The sequence below is a fragment of the Chaetodon auriga genome, chromosome 8 (assembly GCF_051107435.1).
Source record: "Chaetodon auriga isolate fChaAug3 chromosome 8, fChaAug3.hap1, whole genome shotgun sequence".
NCBI lineage: Eukaryota > Metazoa > Chordata > Actinopteri > Chaetodontiformes > Chaetodontidae > Chaetodon > Chaetodon auriga.
Genome location: NC_135081.1, coordinates 7,825,211 through 7,841,587, shown reverse-complemented (window position 1 = coordinate 7,841,587; position 16,377 = coordinate 7,825,211). Strand labels below are relative to the sequence as shown.

The 16,377-nt window shown below is 41.8% G+C and overlaps 1 protein-coding gene and 1 non-coding gene across 4 annotated transcripts; both read right to left on the bottom strand.

Moving 5' to 3' along the window:
* Positions 1-1,339: 1,339 nt before the first annotated feature.
* Positions 1,340-16,155, bottom strand: atad2 (ATPase family AAA domain containing 2). 3 transcript variants are annotated; one of them, XM_076736519.1, is made up of 30 exons: positions 15,783-16,155; positions 14,727-14,881; positions 14,365-14,420; positions 14,024-14,216; positions 13,738-13,819; positions 13,512-13,593; positions 13,195-13,377; positions 12,763-12,880; positions 12,481-12,495; positions 11,199-11,300; positions 10,279-10,387; positions 9,810-9,925; positions 9,458-9,632; positions 9,162-9,250; positions 8,705-8,864; positions 8,455-8,545; positions 7,938-8,115; positions 7,661-7,797; positions 7,305-7,437; positions 6,745-6,931; positions 5,760-5,945; positions 5,439-5,574; positions 4,607-4,803; positions 4,284-4,443; positions 4,054-4,176; positions 3,393-3,566; positions 2,563-3,303; positions 2,244-2,377; positions 1,941-2,069; positions 1,340-1,534 (listed from the first exon to the last, which is right to left on the bottom strand). In XM_076736519.1, exons 1-30 carry the CDS (start codon positions 15,978-15,980, stop codon positions 1,502-1,504), a joined length of 4,572 nt encoding a protein of 1,523 aa, XP_076592634.1. In that variant the 5' UTR covers positions 15,981-16,155; the 3' UTR covers positions 1,340-1,501. The 3 variants fall into 3 exon arrangements, with proteins under 3 accessions (XP_076592634.1, XP_076592635.1, XP_076592636.1); XM_076736520.1 differs by lacking the exon at positions 12,481-12,495 and having other exon boundaries at positions 15,783-16,115; XM_076736521.1 differs by lacking the exon at positions 15,783-16,155 and having other exon boundaries at positions 14,360-14,420; positions 14,727-14,864.
* Positions 6,434-6,568, bottom strand: LOC143325321 (small nucleolar RNA SNORA5). The gene has a single exon (XR_013077522.1). It is a non-coding gene; the product is annotated as a small nucleolar RNA SNORA5 (small nucleolar RNA).
* Positions 16,156-16,377: the final 222 nt, after the last annotated feature.

Sequence of the window (16,377 nt, the reverse complement as noted above, 5' to 3'; positions counted from 1 at the left end):
GACGTCATTCCTCGGCGACTCTCGGTGCGCTAACAAATTTCGGAATCTGAGCAAAAATATACAGTATTTTACAACATTATACTCTTTATTATGTGGATTTAGTATCGACCCTTCCACAAAAAGCGCGGTAGTAAAATTGTTAAGAGCGGGCCGTAAACGCAGTCGTTTCCCGACCCGGCTGTCTGCCAAATTGTCCTTACGTGACCTGCCAGGACAGTTTGAGAAGCTACTTGAGGACAACACTGACATTGCAAAGTTCCCCGTCAGTGCATCTAGTCTTGTCTTGCCTTGCTGGTCAGGCTTCTCTGATTATTTCAACCACTACATCGTGTTTATAAGCTGTTGTACAAACGCCTAATAATGTAAAAATACCTACGCGAACAAAATACAAGCTGAACTTGTCGGTAAATAGTAAGAGACAGTGAAATCTATTTGTATCATCCTGCATCGGTTAAAAACGACTACTATGAAGGAGATAAATAATTTCACACTTTAACTAGGCAGTAATTAGGAAAAAATAAGATGCTAAATTCAGAAACTGAATGTCAGACAAGGAGGCAGTGTATTTCTGGATGACTTAGATTTTAACACACTGCTCACCTTGTTTATGTGTTTAGTGAAGAGCAATCACAGAAATATAAAATGAACTTTATTATACAGAAACGATGATGTGGAGTACATCACAAGGAACTCCAGTAACTAGTATTGCATTTCCACTGAGCTGAGGGTGGGGTGGTGTTGGAGACACTAAAAGCAGCCAAAAAGGATGCAGCAGAAGCAGATCCGCAGTCTCTAAAACCGGTGAGCCCTAAAAAGTCCTGCATCCAACAGTTCCTATACTGCAACTCCAAAGTGTCTTTTGTTAGAGCCTCCATTTACATGTTGAATACCAACATCTTCCAAATGTGAGATTCCCAGTTTGTAAACGCTGGCTGTTAAAAATCTGTAGTGCCAGTGCACAAAACAAGGTAAAGTAAGTGATGGCACATTCAGCTGTTTGCACACTTTGTGTAGAACTCATCTTTGTGAACTGTTTTTGATTCATTAAAACATTATCGATGCGAGCTAAGACAGGAATGCATGTTAATTCTTTCTTCACAGAGGTTTTGTCAGCAACCTTCAAATGATCGTTTCAGTTGCAAGAGTGTTTTTTAAGAAGTGAAAGTAAGCAATAGAAAATAAGTACAGTACTCTCCAATACACATTCCCTACACACTGCTGTGGTCACGTTAATCAGGATTTGCTAAGTGTTGTGGCCGTGATAACACGAACATAGCCATGACGTGATTCTTCACCAGCTGAAAAAGGAATGTTACGCACACAAAAAGTCACACAGTCACATTTAGAGGAAAACCATTTAATTAAATATAACCAGAAGAGGTAATACAAACATTTAGCTAATGCACAAATAGAGGTGTCTGTAGGTCTCTATGAAAACAGAACCGGTGTTTATATATTTACACAGCTCAGAAGATAATGTCACACGGTTCCTGTAGAAAAGTCAACAGAAGTCTTCAATCTCTTGTTCCAACTCCTAATCAAATGACCAAGGCAATAGATTAGACACATTAAAGTACTTTGGGCAAAAGTAAGTTAAGAACATTACAAGTTAATTCAACTAATACTGAATAACACTGGTAATATTATATATTAAAGGTTACGTGCAATCATCATTACCTTTCACTCATCTCAATATAACATATGAGAAAACTGAAAAAGCAAAAGCCTGCAGAGCTTTGAAGTCATAGCAGGAAAAGCACAGCTGTAACTAACAACATTAATGATGAAGTGTGTCAGTCCCCTGCTGTTGGGCTCACAGGTATGTCTTATTGGCAACCATTGTTAAGGTTAGCTAACCTATGCTGTTTTTGCTATGACAACTCAGAACATCTGCAGTAAAATAAGAGCCTACATCTACATCAGTACAGTCCAACACTAACCTGTATTAGTGCAGTTTTGTTGTAGTCTCGCCTGTGTCTGTAGATGCTCTGGCACAGCAGAGCATAGAGTTTCTCTAGCTTGTAGACCTCGTAGCCTTCAGTCTTGGTCACTACTTTCTCCAACAGCTCCTGAGGAAATGATGGGGAAAGGCAGGACAAAAAGGAATGACATCCTGTGTAGAAATAGAAAAAGCCCAAAAGTACTGGATGGAGGAGTTTCTCTTCTGTGAGCAAAGTCAAGATGCAGAAAACTCATCTGACCAGTAACTGCAAGAAAACTAACACCCACAGCATCCCACACACCTTTAATTTGTCTCTGTCCACTACCAGGCGAGGACTTTCCTGGTCCAGGATCTGCAGAGCCTTGTCCACATCGATCATCTGCTGCTGCAGCACAGCGTTCTTTAGAGCACGAGTTATGCGTCTCACGCTCCGCTCTGAGACACGAAACACACAATACACGCAAGTGTTTAGACAATTTAACACATAAAATTCTGCTGATTCGTTCACCATGATGCACCTTGCTATCTCTAGAAACACTACACTGGCTTTAGCTAACTAGGGATTCATTCTTCAAGTTAAAGAGCCAAGCTTTCTGTGTAACATGGTGTAAATATCAAACCTGTGCCTGTGTCCTCCTCTCCTCTGACAGCCTCAGAGGCGTCGCTGGTTGAGGTTTGCATTGTTTCCACCTCCACTGGTTCAGCAGGGCTGCTCTGCTTTTCTTCCTCTACAGTAACTACCTTTTTGTTCCTACCATCTGCCTCTGTTACAGTCTCAGTTTCTGTCAGCTTCTGGCTTTCAGTTTCACCACTCTCCTGTGTGTTGGATTGTCCCTGGGTATCTGTCTCTCTCTCAGTGTGGCTGTCCTGGTTAGGTTTCACTGAAATGGTTTCACTGTTCTCATTTCCTGCCTTTGCAAACACTTTGCTGTTTTCCTCTGACTGTCCTGGTTGATCTGTGACAGCTTTCTCCACCTTTTCTTTGTCATTCTGTGTCTGATGGTCATTTTCTGTTGTCCCTGTTTCACACAGTATAAGCTTGTCTTCAGCAGGTTGACTCCTCTCCTCCCTTTCCTCCTGACTGCCCTGCTCCATCTCAGAGGGCTTAAAACTTCCTTCCTGAGCTGGTGCAGGCCCTGACCGGACATCAATCACCATCTGCTCCTCCTCTCCTCCAGTCCCCTCATCACACTCTGTTTCTCCTCCCTTCTCAACCTCCTCCTCCTCATCATCCCCATCTTCCTCTTCTTCATCTGACCCCAAGTGTGCATCATCTCTGGATGTCTGAAGAGAAGAGGAAGACCTCTTCTTTGCATAAAAGCCGGCTGACCAGCGACTCTTCCGCCTTTTCTTCTTCTGGGCTGGAGGAACAAAACGGGATAAGGATTTTTTTTGTGCTAGATCTTTTTAAGTAAATCATTTCATTTTTGTCACCTACAGTAGTCTTTACCTGTGTTTTTAAGCACTGCAACAGCAGAAGTACTTGTATTCGGAGTAACTGCCAGTGTGGGTCCAGTCTGCTCTCTTTGTGGGGTCATGTCAGCGATCCTGGCCTCAGCAGGAAATGTGGACTGTTTGGGAAGGACGTGGTAGAAAGTGGGAGCAAACCGGACATTGGAGCAACCTGAGGTAAAGAAAGCATGTGACTTTTTATCATTCAATGCCTTTGTGAAAACATTTCAAACTAGACTCCATCCATTCTGAAATCAAAGGTCTGGATGCAATTGTGCAGTCTTGGTTTCAAAGAAAACTGAGTTGTGCTTGAAGAGAAATGGATGACAAATGCACAAGCTGAGGTTACTTATGTGAGAAGTGTGGACTCACACAGAATGTCAGCGTAATGCCTGAGGCTGGGACAACTAACTTAACAAACCTTGTAACCAGTGTTTTGATTGAATGTGCTAAAGAGTGCGTTCTTGGTGAACAGCGAAGCACATGCACTGTGTTTTACAGCACGCAGCACGACCACGTCAGACTACATCGTAGGAGATCTGAAACTTCTGCAGCTTATCAAACTGAACTTAGAGCCAGCTCTTTTAAAGTGTGAACTTGCACAACATTGCTTAGAACCACATGTATATATGTATATACACATACACACTGTGTGTTACCTCTTGTGCTGCGTGATGCTTTGATCTCCTCACAAATCTTCTCAAAATCTTCATCCAGTTCATCTCTGATGATAGCATGGACAGTGTCTTTCAATGCACATGCTCTGTGGCGGATCTGACGGTCTGAAGGACACATACACACACACAAATGAGCAAGAATGCAAATTTTATGTAATCACTAACTATATGTATTAATATTGTATAAGTATGCTGCTGTTCATGGTGTGTACCTGAGGGGTCCCTGTCTGGGTTGTATTCAAGAGCATTCTGCCAGATGAGATCCACGTCTTCGAGGAACTCTTTGACCGTCCTGTACTGATGGAGGTCGACCTTAGAGAGAACTGTTGACAGGTCCATAGGCTTCTTAATCACCTCAGCGTAATCCGGTACCTAACACACATGACAAAGAGTCTGCTGTGAAAGAAGACAGGAAGACAACGAGCCCATTGGAATACTGGCATTATTCTCAGTTAAGATAACAGTGAGTCGATTCAAGTAAGGTTTTATTAGGGAAGAACAAAAGTGACACAATTGCATATAAGGGAACAGCTACCTCTTCTAAATCCACAGGCTTCGTAAAGGCCTTGAAGCGTTTCTCTTGGGACAGGCGGTTGGTGACATCGCGGAGGAAGAGACGGAGTTCTCTGAGGGTGTCCTCCTCCTGCTCCTCCAATCGTTGGATCTCCTCTTCTGTCAGCTGAGGTCGGGGAGGTGGCGGGGCAACAGGAAGCACCTCCAATGCATGGAGCACTGAAAAAAGTTGAAGGTTGATAAGACACACACAAAGTCAGAAGTGAATATGACTAACATGTAACCGCGATTCCAAAAAAGTTGGGAGGTTGTGTGGAAATGTGAATAAAAACAGAATCATTTGCAAACAAACAAAACGTTCCCGAGCCGATGTAGTAATATCCTTTATACAATCATGTGTTTCACAAAGTAAATAAATAAATGCTGAGATGAGACGCCTAATCCTACCCCTTGTCTAACTCTGTGAATGAATCATATTACATTTACTTATGAACCTACATCAGGGGGCAGGTTACTTGTTCCAAAACACACGTGTATTGAATATATGAATGTTAATGTATAAACAATAAAAGTGGTTGTTTTATCGTTATTGTTTATAGTTGCCAGCAAGCAGTGACTAATTTATATACACTTTTCCATCATAGTCAACCACCAGTGTTTTCCATTCCTTAAAATTCTATCTTTTAATATTTAAGCATTGGAATGCACCTTTTTTTCCCCCCTAAAGACAAGTATGAACCCCGTACAATGCTAAAACAACTCTGAGATTAAGAATCACTACATTGCACCTCAACTACAGATCACACAAAGCTAGCAAGATCTGTATTTTATTACCACATCCATCCATTTCTCACCAGCTTTCTTTTTTGAGGCAGGGGCCTTGGCAGCCTGATTGAGGATCAGATCCTCAAAGAAATTTCTTCTTTCTCTGCTGGAGGGGACCTGGAGCTGGAAAACCTCTCCGTACTCCACCCGAAACAACTCCTGCACCTGAGAAAAGAAAGGCGAGAGAAGACTTGTAGGTGAATATTGTGTTCATCTCCCAGAGAGAATCCTTTTATATCTAAGACATTTAGATATAAAAGGATTTAGAGATTTAGTTTTTACTTCACAACTATTTGTACCCTAATGTGTTATCACTCTAAATCTACAGCGTATTGCTCTTCCTTCCACACCTCCATACTGAGTTGGTCATATCGCAGACTGCACGTAGCCAGAAGCAATATGGGAGCAAAGGCAGGAATGGAGCTGAGCAGGCTGAGGAAGGTGGCTCTTAAGGCTGGACCCACAGTTTCCCACCACTGTCCGATGTGAGGTATGTACAGGATACTGGGAGAGGTCCGCTTTGCTTCAACAAAGATCTGCAAAACACAGAAACATTAATATATGGTGTGGGCATCTCCAAAAACTGGATGTAAATCTACAGATGAGTGGCAACTGAGGCACTTTCACAGAACATATGACGGGTATCAATATGACAGGGGATGAAATGCATAAATCAAAGCCATGATGAGGACATTATAGAGTGGACAGGAATTTGTACAATGACATCAATCTAATACTGAACACTGAAATACTGAAATGCTTGTTGTTGCTGTGCTTAATGGTCAGAATATTGCCATTATCACAATATGTAGTTTTAAAAAAATCATACAAAAAATTTGACCCATATTGTGACTCGTGAATGATATTATATGGCCCACATATATTTTAAGTAAAGAAAGAATTCAAACCCGTTTCATTTCGCTGTACATCAAATATTTTGGGTTTGGTTTTCTGACTGCTGGTCATATAAATAAGCAACTTCCACACTCACCCCCTGCCATCATGATGGCCCTTTCATACGAGTATTTGTGTGTCGTACATATTCAACCCAACTGCCTACGATGTAAGGAGGTGCGGCCCATGAACAACAGTCTCTGTGGCAGCCATTTTGGCCAGTGAAGTCCACTGAAATGAACCCACTGAATTTGACAAGGCTGCAAGATTAGAGAATGCCTCTAGTCTGCCCCAATTCTGTGTGAGGCCTGATTTTATGGATCTTCCATCTATTAAAAAGACCCAAACTGAGGACATCTCATGAATTGTTATACGCCACTAATAATGCACATAAACAATCATTTACAGGTGTGTTATTTTGCACAGTGGCATCTCATTTACCTGAGCACAAGTCTCTTCCGGGGCAGTTGCACTGGCTCCAAACAGCACAGCCATGTCTAGTGTGTACACTGTGAATTTTTCCAGAGCGTGCAAGACAGCTGGGGCCAGGTGGGAGCTCTGACCAGAGCCTGGTCTGCCCTCCAACAGCAGCCTGGGACGGTAGGAGGTTGGATGGCTCAGCACACTCCTGCACATGTAGAGATGACAGCCCAGAGAGACAGTGAGATTGGTCAAGTGGTAGCAATGTTCACATTTCTTTCCATTGTCTGAGGCAGGCTACTGCCCAACAGATCATGAAAACGATTTGGGTAACTAGGACACCAGACACCCCACAGCACTTCTAAAGTAAAGGAAAAATAAAGGGAATAGAAGCAAGACCCAAGACTGCATAGTGTAAACTCCACAGACACATCAGCAGTGTTTCTCATATATAGAGCCACAAATTAGATTTTGATTGGAATCTGTGAAATAATATTAGCAAACAAAATGGAAATTATCTGAAACCATGAGGAGACAAATGAACCCCTGCTTAACCCCTTCTTGGATAACGGCTAACCAACCCGTTGAGGTTGAGGAGTCCCTTAGCAGCAGGTGTTTTGAATTGGGAGTGAGAGGTTTGTCCACTGAAGAGGACATCCGCGTCCTCATCCTCACTAAACATCAGATCATCCTCAGACACAACAGAGGCCATATCTGGAAATAAACACACATAAACAAACACACAGTACAATAGTTACTCCTGACACCTCACTGAATTAACAACCAGTCTAGGCGTACTTTCTTCTGTAACCGCCTGAGGACAAAGGGGAAATTAATTTGTTGAATTAAATGACAGAATGCAGGACCATGAACAGAACAGGGTCAGAATCAATGAATGCAAAGCAGAACAAGAGGAAAAGATAAAGCAGGACTGCACCTTGTTCTCTCTTCCTTTTTAAGCCCTGCTCAGCATGTGGGAACACTCTGCTGACTTTGTCGATGACGTCCTGCAGGGCGGCGCTCAGCAAAGGACGAATGGCAGGTATCAGGGCTTTGGCTGGTGACACTACTGCCCTAAGAATCACAATCAGCATCATATTTACTTAAGAACCATAAGCAAGAACCAGGCACTGGAAATGTAAGAATAATGTGTACACTCTAAAAAAAGAGACTGCACTGTATAAAAATGTACTCTATAGTTATTTTTGTTATACCTCTGGGAAGCGGGGACCATCTTGGACATGGCAGACATAAAGTCTCTGTTTGTGATAGCTATGGAGTTGACATCAAGCACAAGTTTCTGCGATGAGGAGTAGATTTGTGGGTAGCGACGGCGCAGTGCACACAAGGCAGCCTCTGAACACACTGCCTTGATGTCTGCTCCGCAATAACCTGCCAAGCAAAGAGAGACAGATTGTGATGTTTCTCACTAGGACAATCAGTGCACATTGTAGGTGGGCAAAACATGGTGCCAGTGTTTCCTGTGTAAATTATCTGGACGGAGATAAAGGATCATTGTGGTTGTTATAGACAGGTTTTGTCCAGTATCACTTCCCAAAGATGTTGCACTTAAAGAATTAAAATGTCTTTCTTTAATGCTGATACCAAGCTTAACAGTATTGACATTTTTTATCTAATGCAAATGTCATTTGTACTGAGGAAGTTTAGAAATATGTATATTTATTAAGATGTTGGGCACCACTGTTGTTGCACTGCTGTACGCAAACATACCAACACATTTATCTGCCAGTTCTTCCAGAAAAGTGTCAGAAGGTGGAGGAGTCCACTGTCTGGTGTGGATCTTCAGAATGTCCTTCCTTGCCTGCCATACAAAATAAGAAGACAGCAGTTCAAGTCCTGAAAGCCCTCTACTGTTAGAGCCCCAAGTCATTTGAATGCGTTTAGATTCGACACAACCATTCTGTCAATTTCCTCTTTTATCATCTCTGCCAAGCAATAAAGGACATAAACAGTTTCCCACCTCTCTGTCTGGCAGGCCGAAGAGGAACTCTCTGTCAAAGCGTCCTGGTCTTCTCAGAGCTGGGTCGATGGAGTCCAGTCTGTTTGTAGCTCCTATCACAACAACCTCTCCTCTGGCATCTAATCCATCCATGAGAGCCAACAGGGTGGACACAATGGAACTGGAGACAGAAAAAGACTTCGATTACATTTTCTAACTTGTCAGCATTGTCCCCTGATAACAAAGAGCATAAGTCAAAGTCAAGTTTTTTGTCAATTTGGCCATATGTATAGGACCGACATTCGGGGCTACTTTCTTTGTTTTCAAAGTGAGATGGGTTTGTGTAGCTGGAGCTGCATCCTAACTGACAACCCATCATACAATTTTGACTGTTCGACTCTGTACATTTGACACTCACAAACCTCAGTACATTCATCACACATGCACTGTACAAAGTAAGAACAGGAGTGCTCTTCACCTGTGAATCTGGTCCTGACGGCTGGACCTGACTGGAGCCAAACCATCAATCTCATCAAAGAAGATGATGGATGGACGCATCTGGTATGCCTAGAAACAATTCAACAGGAATTCAATATGTATTACCTTTAGACCTGACACTTGATAATGTAGAGGCATTAGCTTAGTTTATTGTAATCTACACGTCAATGTGTCAAAATACAGCGAGTTAGCGTTTACAATAAATGTTTTGACATTCTACGTTGATGGTTTTATTTTTTGTTAACAACAGAAACCAATCATGTTGAGTTTGGTTACCTGATCAAAAAGCAGTCGTAGCTGTCTTTCAGATTCTCCCACCCACTTACTGAGGCAATCAGCTCCTTTCCTCATGAAGAAAGACACCTTTCTTTCCCCCTGACTGCACTCATTGGCCAGTGCTCTGGCTACAAGGGTTTTCCCTGTGCCTGGAGGGCCGTAAAATAGACATCCCCTAAAGACAAGAGGGAATATGACAAAGGATTTTAATAGGATTTCACTGGCATTACAATCCAACTGAAGCCTGAGGCAGCAGTAGACGTTAAACTTAAAAGAATGAAGATAGGTATTGAGTCACAGAATGTAAATGAATGCTAAACTATATTATCTTCTCGACAAACACATTTTTTACCTGGGAGGCTGTATTTTGAACCTCTCAAAGACTTCTGGGTAGAGGAGAGGGAAGACCACCATCTCCTTCAGTGCTGAGATGTGTCTGCTCAAACCTCCAATGCTTTCAAACCGCACCTGGACGACACAGTGTCATACTTAGATTGTTTGCTCATAATACCACTACTGCCCTATTAGTGTTTCACTTCTGTCTTGACCTACAAACTGTCAAATCAGTATTGTGTTAGTAGGAATAAAAGATTGAGTTTTTCTCCTCAGAAATTACTGTTCAAAAAGTGGAGTAGGCTTGCAGCCTATTTAAATATCATCACACATTTAAAACATGGGAAATGTGGTGTATATCTGCTTACCTTGTTATCTTTGAAGAAAGACCCTGAAGTTCTATTAAGCTATATTGCTATAAGTGCTATACATAGGTCAAAATGCTGTTTGTGTTTGCATCCATCCATCTGTCCATCCATGCAGCTTACCGTTCGGTCTATGTGCATGGGGTCCACATCAGCAAGGCTGGCTCCAATCTTCATCCTGTCTTTGTGGATCCCCAGCAGGTCTTCTTTCACCAAGTTCATAGGCAGACATCTGCCGGAAAGACATTGAAAATATACAGTAAGTATTAACCTAAATAATTAAATAATAACATTTTCAGATTAATTTTCTAACAGTTTTGCTTTGCTAAACTATCATGGATTTTCCTAAAAGATTTTTACGATAATAAGAATATACTGTGTTACACACATTGGGTCATTGATGCTACTTTATCCATAAAAATCAGAGGAAATTATCATTCAATAACAGGATGATGGTCAGTGGAAGCATGCAATTAGCACAACCATTCTGCACCAAAATGCTCACCAAACATCAGCTTGAGGTGGAGAGGAAGGGAAACATTGAGTCAATTACACAAAGATGATTCGGTGGCCAGACGGACCAATCCAGGTTTGGGAATTTTGCCAGGACACCAGGTAAACCCCTATTCTTTGCATAACTGCAATGTGATCTGGAACGACCCCAATGAGTCAGGATTTTGGTTTAACATATCATCCAAAAGTTGGGGTCTCCTACAGTACAGTATCCCCTACACTGCACTGGGGCCTTGGGATTTGTATTCAGGCCAGGGGAAAAACTGCCCCCTACTGGTCCAGTAACACCACTTTCAGCAGCAACTTCTTCCCCCCCCAGTTTTTCCAAGTACTAGCCAAGTCCACACCTGCTTAGCTTCAGTCATTCAGGTGGAACAGGGTATGGCTGCTGACATTTGGTACCTTTTTTTGTGGGTAACTCTTGTTACTATTTAATCCTTCTTTCACCCACCTCTGTGTTTCAGCCACGTACTGTGCTGTGAAGTCTACCTGTTCCTGTGCTGTAGGACAGCTGCTGTTCAGGCTCTCACCTGTTGACTGACCTGCTCCTGTTCTTACTTCTCCGTCTCTGGAACTGCTCATCGTCTGAAGATGAGGAAGTGGAGTCACTACTGTGGATGGCGTGTCTCCTCCTGCAAAGGCAAAAGATCAGCTTATCTATGACAAACCATTTCAACTGCATTCAGGTCAATTTTTGTTATGTTGCCTTCAGCAACAAAACAGTGGGTGAAGTTGTGAGTGAGGACACTCACTTATTAACAAAAACTAACTTTAAACAAACACACAGTTAGACAAACAAAAACCAACACACATCACCATTACTGCTCACCAATTAGTAGAATCATAGTTTGTTTTTTTTTAATACACACATACACACAGCTGATACAACAATAATAATGCATTAGCTTAGAAATACAAGGCAGTGTTTGATTGTGCATCATGTGTAACAACAGCACAGTGGTGACTCTGCCAAACACTTTAAATGACACCATCACCATGCATGACACCAGTGCAGGAATTATAGCACAGCCAAAACGGCCAGTGCAATGGATGACCCCAAGTGTGGCTGTAATGCCCCTTATACCACACGGCCAGTTGTGGCATGCCCAGTCTTGAACTGGTCAGTGTGCCCTTAAAAGAAAATTGTTCCTCAATCAAAACTACATGCAACGCAGCAAATAAACAAACTCATGTTTCCCAGAGTCTACGTCATCACACTGGGCATCAACAATAGCTCAAGATCTCTCCGACTCCATAAACACCAACAGCTAACCAGCTAGCTAACAATTAACATTATGTGATAAGCACAAGCAGCTAAACACTGTACAGTGTAAATATTAATACGCGCACATTTTAAAGTTTATAAGCATAATACTGCATAGTGTTATGTAACTATTAACATATATGAGTTTTAGAAGTTGCTGTGAGATTTGTCTTGCCATAAAAAGGACATAAAGGGCTGAATTCACAAAATCCACCTTAAAAGCTCAATGTGACAAATCCAGTACACAATACTTAAAAGGTTTTTTATGAGGAGGGGGAAGTTTCTAATTAGATGCAAATGAAGCACACAAAATACAGGCTATTAGAAATTCAGCTTTCAAACAGTGGATCTTTCTTTGTCACAAAGTTGAAAAGCACTTAAACAATGACAAAGCTATGGTGAAGATTGATTCACCGTCTTAATACTTTAACTACAGTGTCACCAAAATGTGCCTCGTACCACAAACAGTGCTAAGCAACGACACACAGCACCCCAAAAACAAACTACAGACTAACAATAAACACAAGGACAAGTATCAGGGATCTTACCTCTCACAACTACTCCTGAAGGTGGAATGAAGAGAATTCAGGGGGGGAAAATAAAAAAAAGATATGTACAAATTTAAGACTGATTATGAGTGCGACCCTGTTCTGGATACTGTACTAGTCAGTCCACTTTTGCTGACTGCTACAGTAAGTTCAAACATTTTTTCATAAAGTACTAATCAGACCATTAAGTGTTCATGAGAAAACACACCCCTTGACAGCTGCACTGTAACGTACATTGCTCAATTTTGGAGTGTCGGCCGGTGGCTGCACTGTGACACTAACCTGCTGGCTCTCCTGTTGTAGGGGCTCCTGGGGGCTGTGGAGCTGAATCTAAATCTGCGTCTGGTCGGAGACGAGTGGCCCTTGAAGTATATGCTGCGTTTCCTCGGCTCTCTGGGTTCTAAGAACAACAAAAACAAGCCTCATAAAACTGGCAAATTTAAGACAATGCTAAAGAGGGCTTTAGAAGTATAGTGTTCAGTAGGATAGGCTTATACCAAGAGTCCTATAGCTTTAACAAAATATTCAACTAGGTCATGAATATGACCCGACCTTGTGGGGACAAAGAAACACCAAGTATTTAATCGAATTCATTTTTTTTCAGCTGTGCCAAATCTGCTTTAAGAATTCTAATGAATCACCCAGTTTCTGTGTGGGTGTATTTTATAGACGAGCACAATCTGCCAATATAATCAAGTTGAATAAGCGCAGTACCGTCCTGTGCAGCCTGGTAGCGAACCACAGTCTTTCGCTGTCTAAAGTCATAACGCCTCTGATTGTCTTCTTCCTCATCCTCGCCATCTTCGTCATCTTCCTCTTCCTCCTCCTCCTCCTCATCATCCTCTCCATCATCATCATCATCCTCCTCCTCTTCATCATGATCATCCTCATTGTCTCCTGTTAATTAGTAAAAAATCTGCTTAGGTGTTTGCAACAGGTAAAAAGCAACTAGGGCTGTCAATGAATAGTCTTAATTCAGATACATGCTGAAATTGTTGTCAAATTTTAAATAATCAGTTAATCCATCTCACCTTGGTTTTCCTCCACAGTGTCTTTACTGTCCACGTTTGTCCTCAGAGAACGTCTCATTCTGCCCCTGGTGTACATGCCGAGCTACTCAGAGGAAAAAGGTCAGATGCTGCTTTATTCATTTTACACGTTTCACATTGTCGAACAACAAAATTACCCACTGTCAACTCAAGCATTAGGATTACACAATGCGATGCAGTGCTTGAAATGAAACAATTAAGTTTTTACCTCTTCTTTTGTTTCTCGATCTCTCAGCCTGCGTCTCATTTTCTGCATGTCATCCATCTTCTGGAGAACAGCTTCAGCAGTGCTGACAGACAATTAGAGGAAGAAGTTATCAGATTTTATCGAATTTCATCTCTAATCTAATTAGGCATCATCTTAAAATCCACAGCCCATTCTGTATCTCAATTTATTTGGTAGATATTACTTGATGTGACAGATAAGCTATATTTTGAACTGAAGTAATGAGTGTGGAGCTAAAAAAAGCTGGAGCAGATGTTGCTGAACTCACTTGGTGATAAGTCGGTCATAGAGCACTGACTGGTTCCGGGAATTCAGTTTGTATCTGGTGATTCTGGAACTACGCCGCACAGAGCGATCTTCCTGATCTTCCTCTTCCTCCTCTTCTTCATCCTCTTCTCGGCTCTGTAGATCAAAGCGGCTCCTCTTGGGAGTGGACGAGCCCTCGACCTCATCTGGAACATCTGGGGCACCAATGGACACAGTTTGTTAGATGACTTGTACAGTTGATCCTCCTGAAAATTAAATGCTGCCCAACATGCACTGTGTGCTATACAATTTAAGAGCTTCAGTGCTCTTTGTAAAAAAAAATGACACTGTCACAGACTGTACCTGCTTGCTGCTTGCCACTGGATGCATTTCCCTCTCTCTGCAGCCTGGAAGATTTCCTAAAGAGGTGAAGCACACATAAAATCAAAATCAAGTCCTTGATGTCACTAAATATTTTGCCATTGCTCATTATTTGAGTGTTAAAAATGTGCATTTAAGTGCAAAAATGTGAACTACCCGCCAGTGTAGGATTTATATGAACTTTGATATGGCAAGGGTATATTTGGATCATTTATTGCTAATGTAAAAAGCTTTTCAAACAATGCCATGTTCAGCCAACAACTCATTTTGTCAATAAACTGGAAACTTGTTCATAACTGGTTAGAAAGTACCTCAAATATTTAAGTTGGTGGGTCTTTTTTTACCTGGTGCAGCATCCTCCAGCCTTGTCTTCATTCACAGGGGAGCTGGTCTTCGGTTGCATGTTAGAAAATGAGACCTCTAGTTTAACTCTCTGTCCTCGGGTCCTCAGAGAGTGATGAAGACCACTTCCCTTGTCCTGATTCATGTCAGCATGTCCCTGCCACAGCCACATTATGATTTTATAGTTCACAGCATATATAGACGGAACAAGTGTGTGAAGTGTACAGGATACACATACTATACAAAATGGTGACCACTATTGACCTTCTACTTTGCAATGTTACCTGCGTTAAAAAGAGTGTGAAGCAAATTGTGTAAGATCATCACTATATACATGTGACTTTAACAGTAACATAATTTATTTCTGTTAACTTGGGCCAGCTTTACTATGGTAAACTGGATTTAAAATTCTATTTTACAAATTGTAAAGATTCATTTAATACACACAAGTTTCAAACAAGGACTTTCCTTAAGAGAATATATGTGTATTAGTCATCTAAAATAAATACATTTGCCTCTGTGATAATGTATGTTACAGTCCGTTGAACACACTTAGTAATTTACTTTATGTTATGAAGTAACAAATATGTATGAGTTACAGTTTAATGAAAGAGCCCCACCCCTCCCTCCACAACAGAACACACCAAAACACACCATCTTACTGGGCAATTATCTTATGACACTTGGGACACTGAGCTGCTCGAAAACCTTGCAACCCACAGTACTGTTATATGGCCATGACACACAGCAGTGAACAATACATTAAAATTACTTAACAACGACGTAATTTTGCCTGTAGTTTATAGATTGTCATTATACGTGAACTAACCAATGTCCAATACACATGCGCGTTTCAATACAATGTTAGGAGAGACAACGCATACTCATTCGGATAATTTGTCAGTGACGCTAAGTTAGTAAGTGACAAGCTTACAAGGTAGCTAGTTAGCTTAGCATGCTAGCAAAACTAGCACAGCGAAGTTGCGTCCGTAATAATCTATACACCTAATAAATTGAGCTCTAGTTATCTAAGCAGCTGCCTGGGTGTACGTGCTCACATTCGCCGTGTTGTTTTCGGGACTGCTGAAGCTGTCATTCAGGGCCCGGGAGGACCGGGTCAGCCGGGCGGACTTTCTTTGCGACGCGGGAAGCAGCGACAGAAACTCGGAGCTAGTATCCAACTCCATAGACCTCCTCTTCGGAATTGTTGCCACCGGCTCCGCTCCGACACCGCCACTGCTGCGTAGTATCACCATCTTGACTCCAAACCGACCTTATAGTAGCACGAATGACGGATAACCAGCCACTATTCTGTCTAAGGAGTGAAGTTTAGGGTAACGCCAGCATAGCACAGGTAACAGTGTAAATACGCCAGCTGACATACACGAGCTCCTCACTAAACCCTTGATTTCTGGCGCCATAAACGTCATCAGAGGTTATGAGGTAGGTAGCCAATGAGCTACCGCCAGGAAAAATAGATCTCTTAGTCAAACTGTACTTGAAGTCACCCAATGTAAGTATCTTAATTTATATCACTCCAAAGACGCAGCACTTTTTATTAGTCACTGCCACTGCCATTACGATACGTCATAATATTTGTTTAAACATAAGACAGGCGGAGGGATATATATACGTATATATAGAATTTAAAAG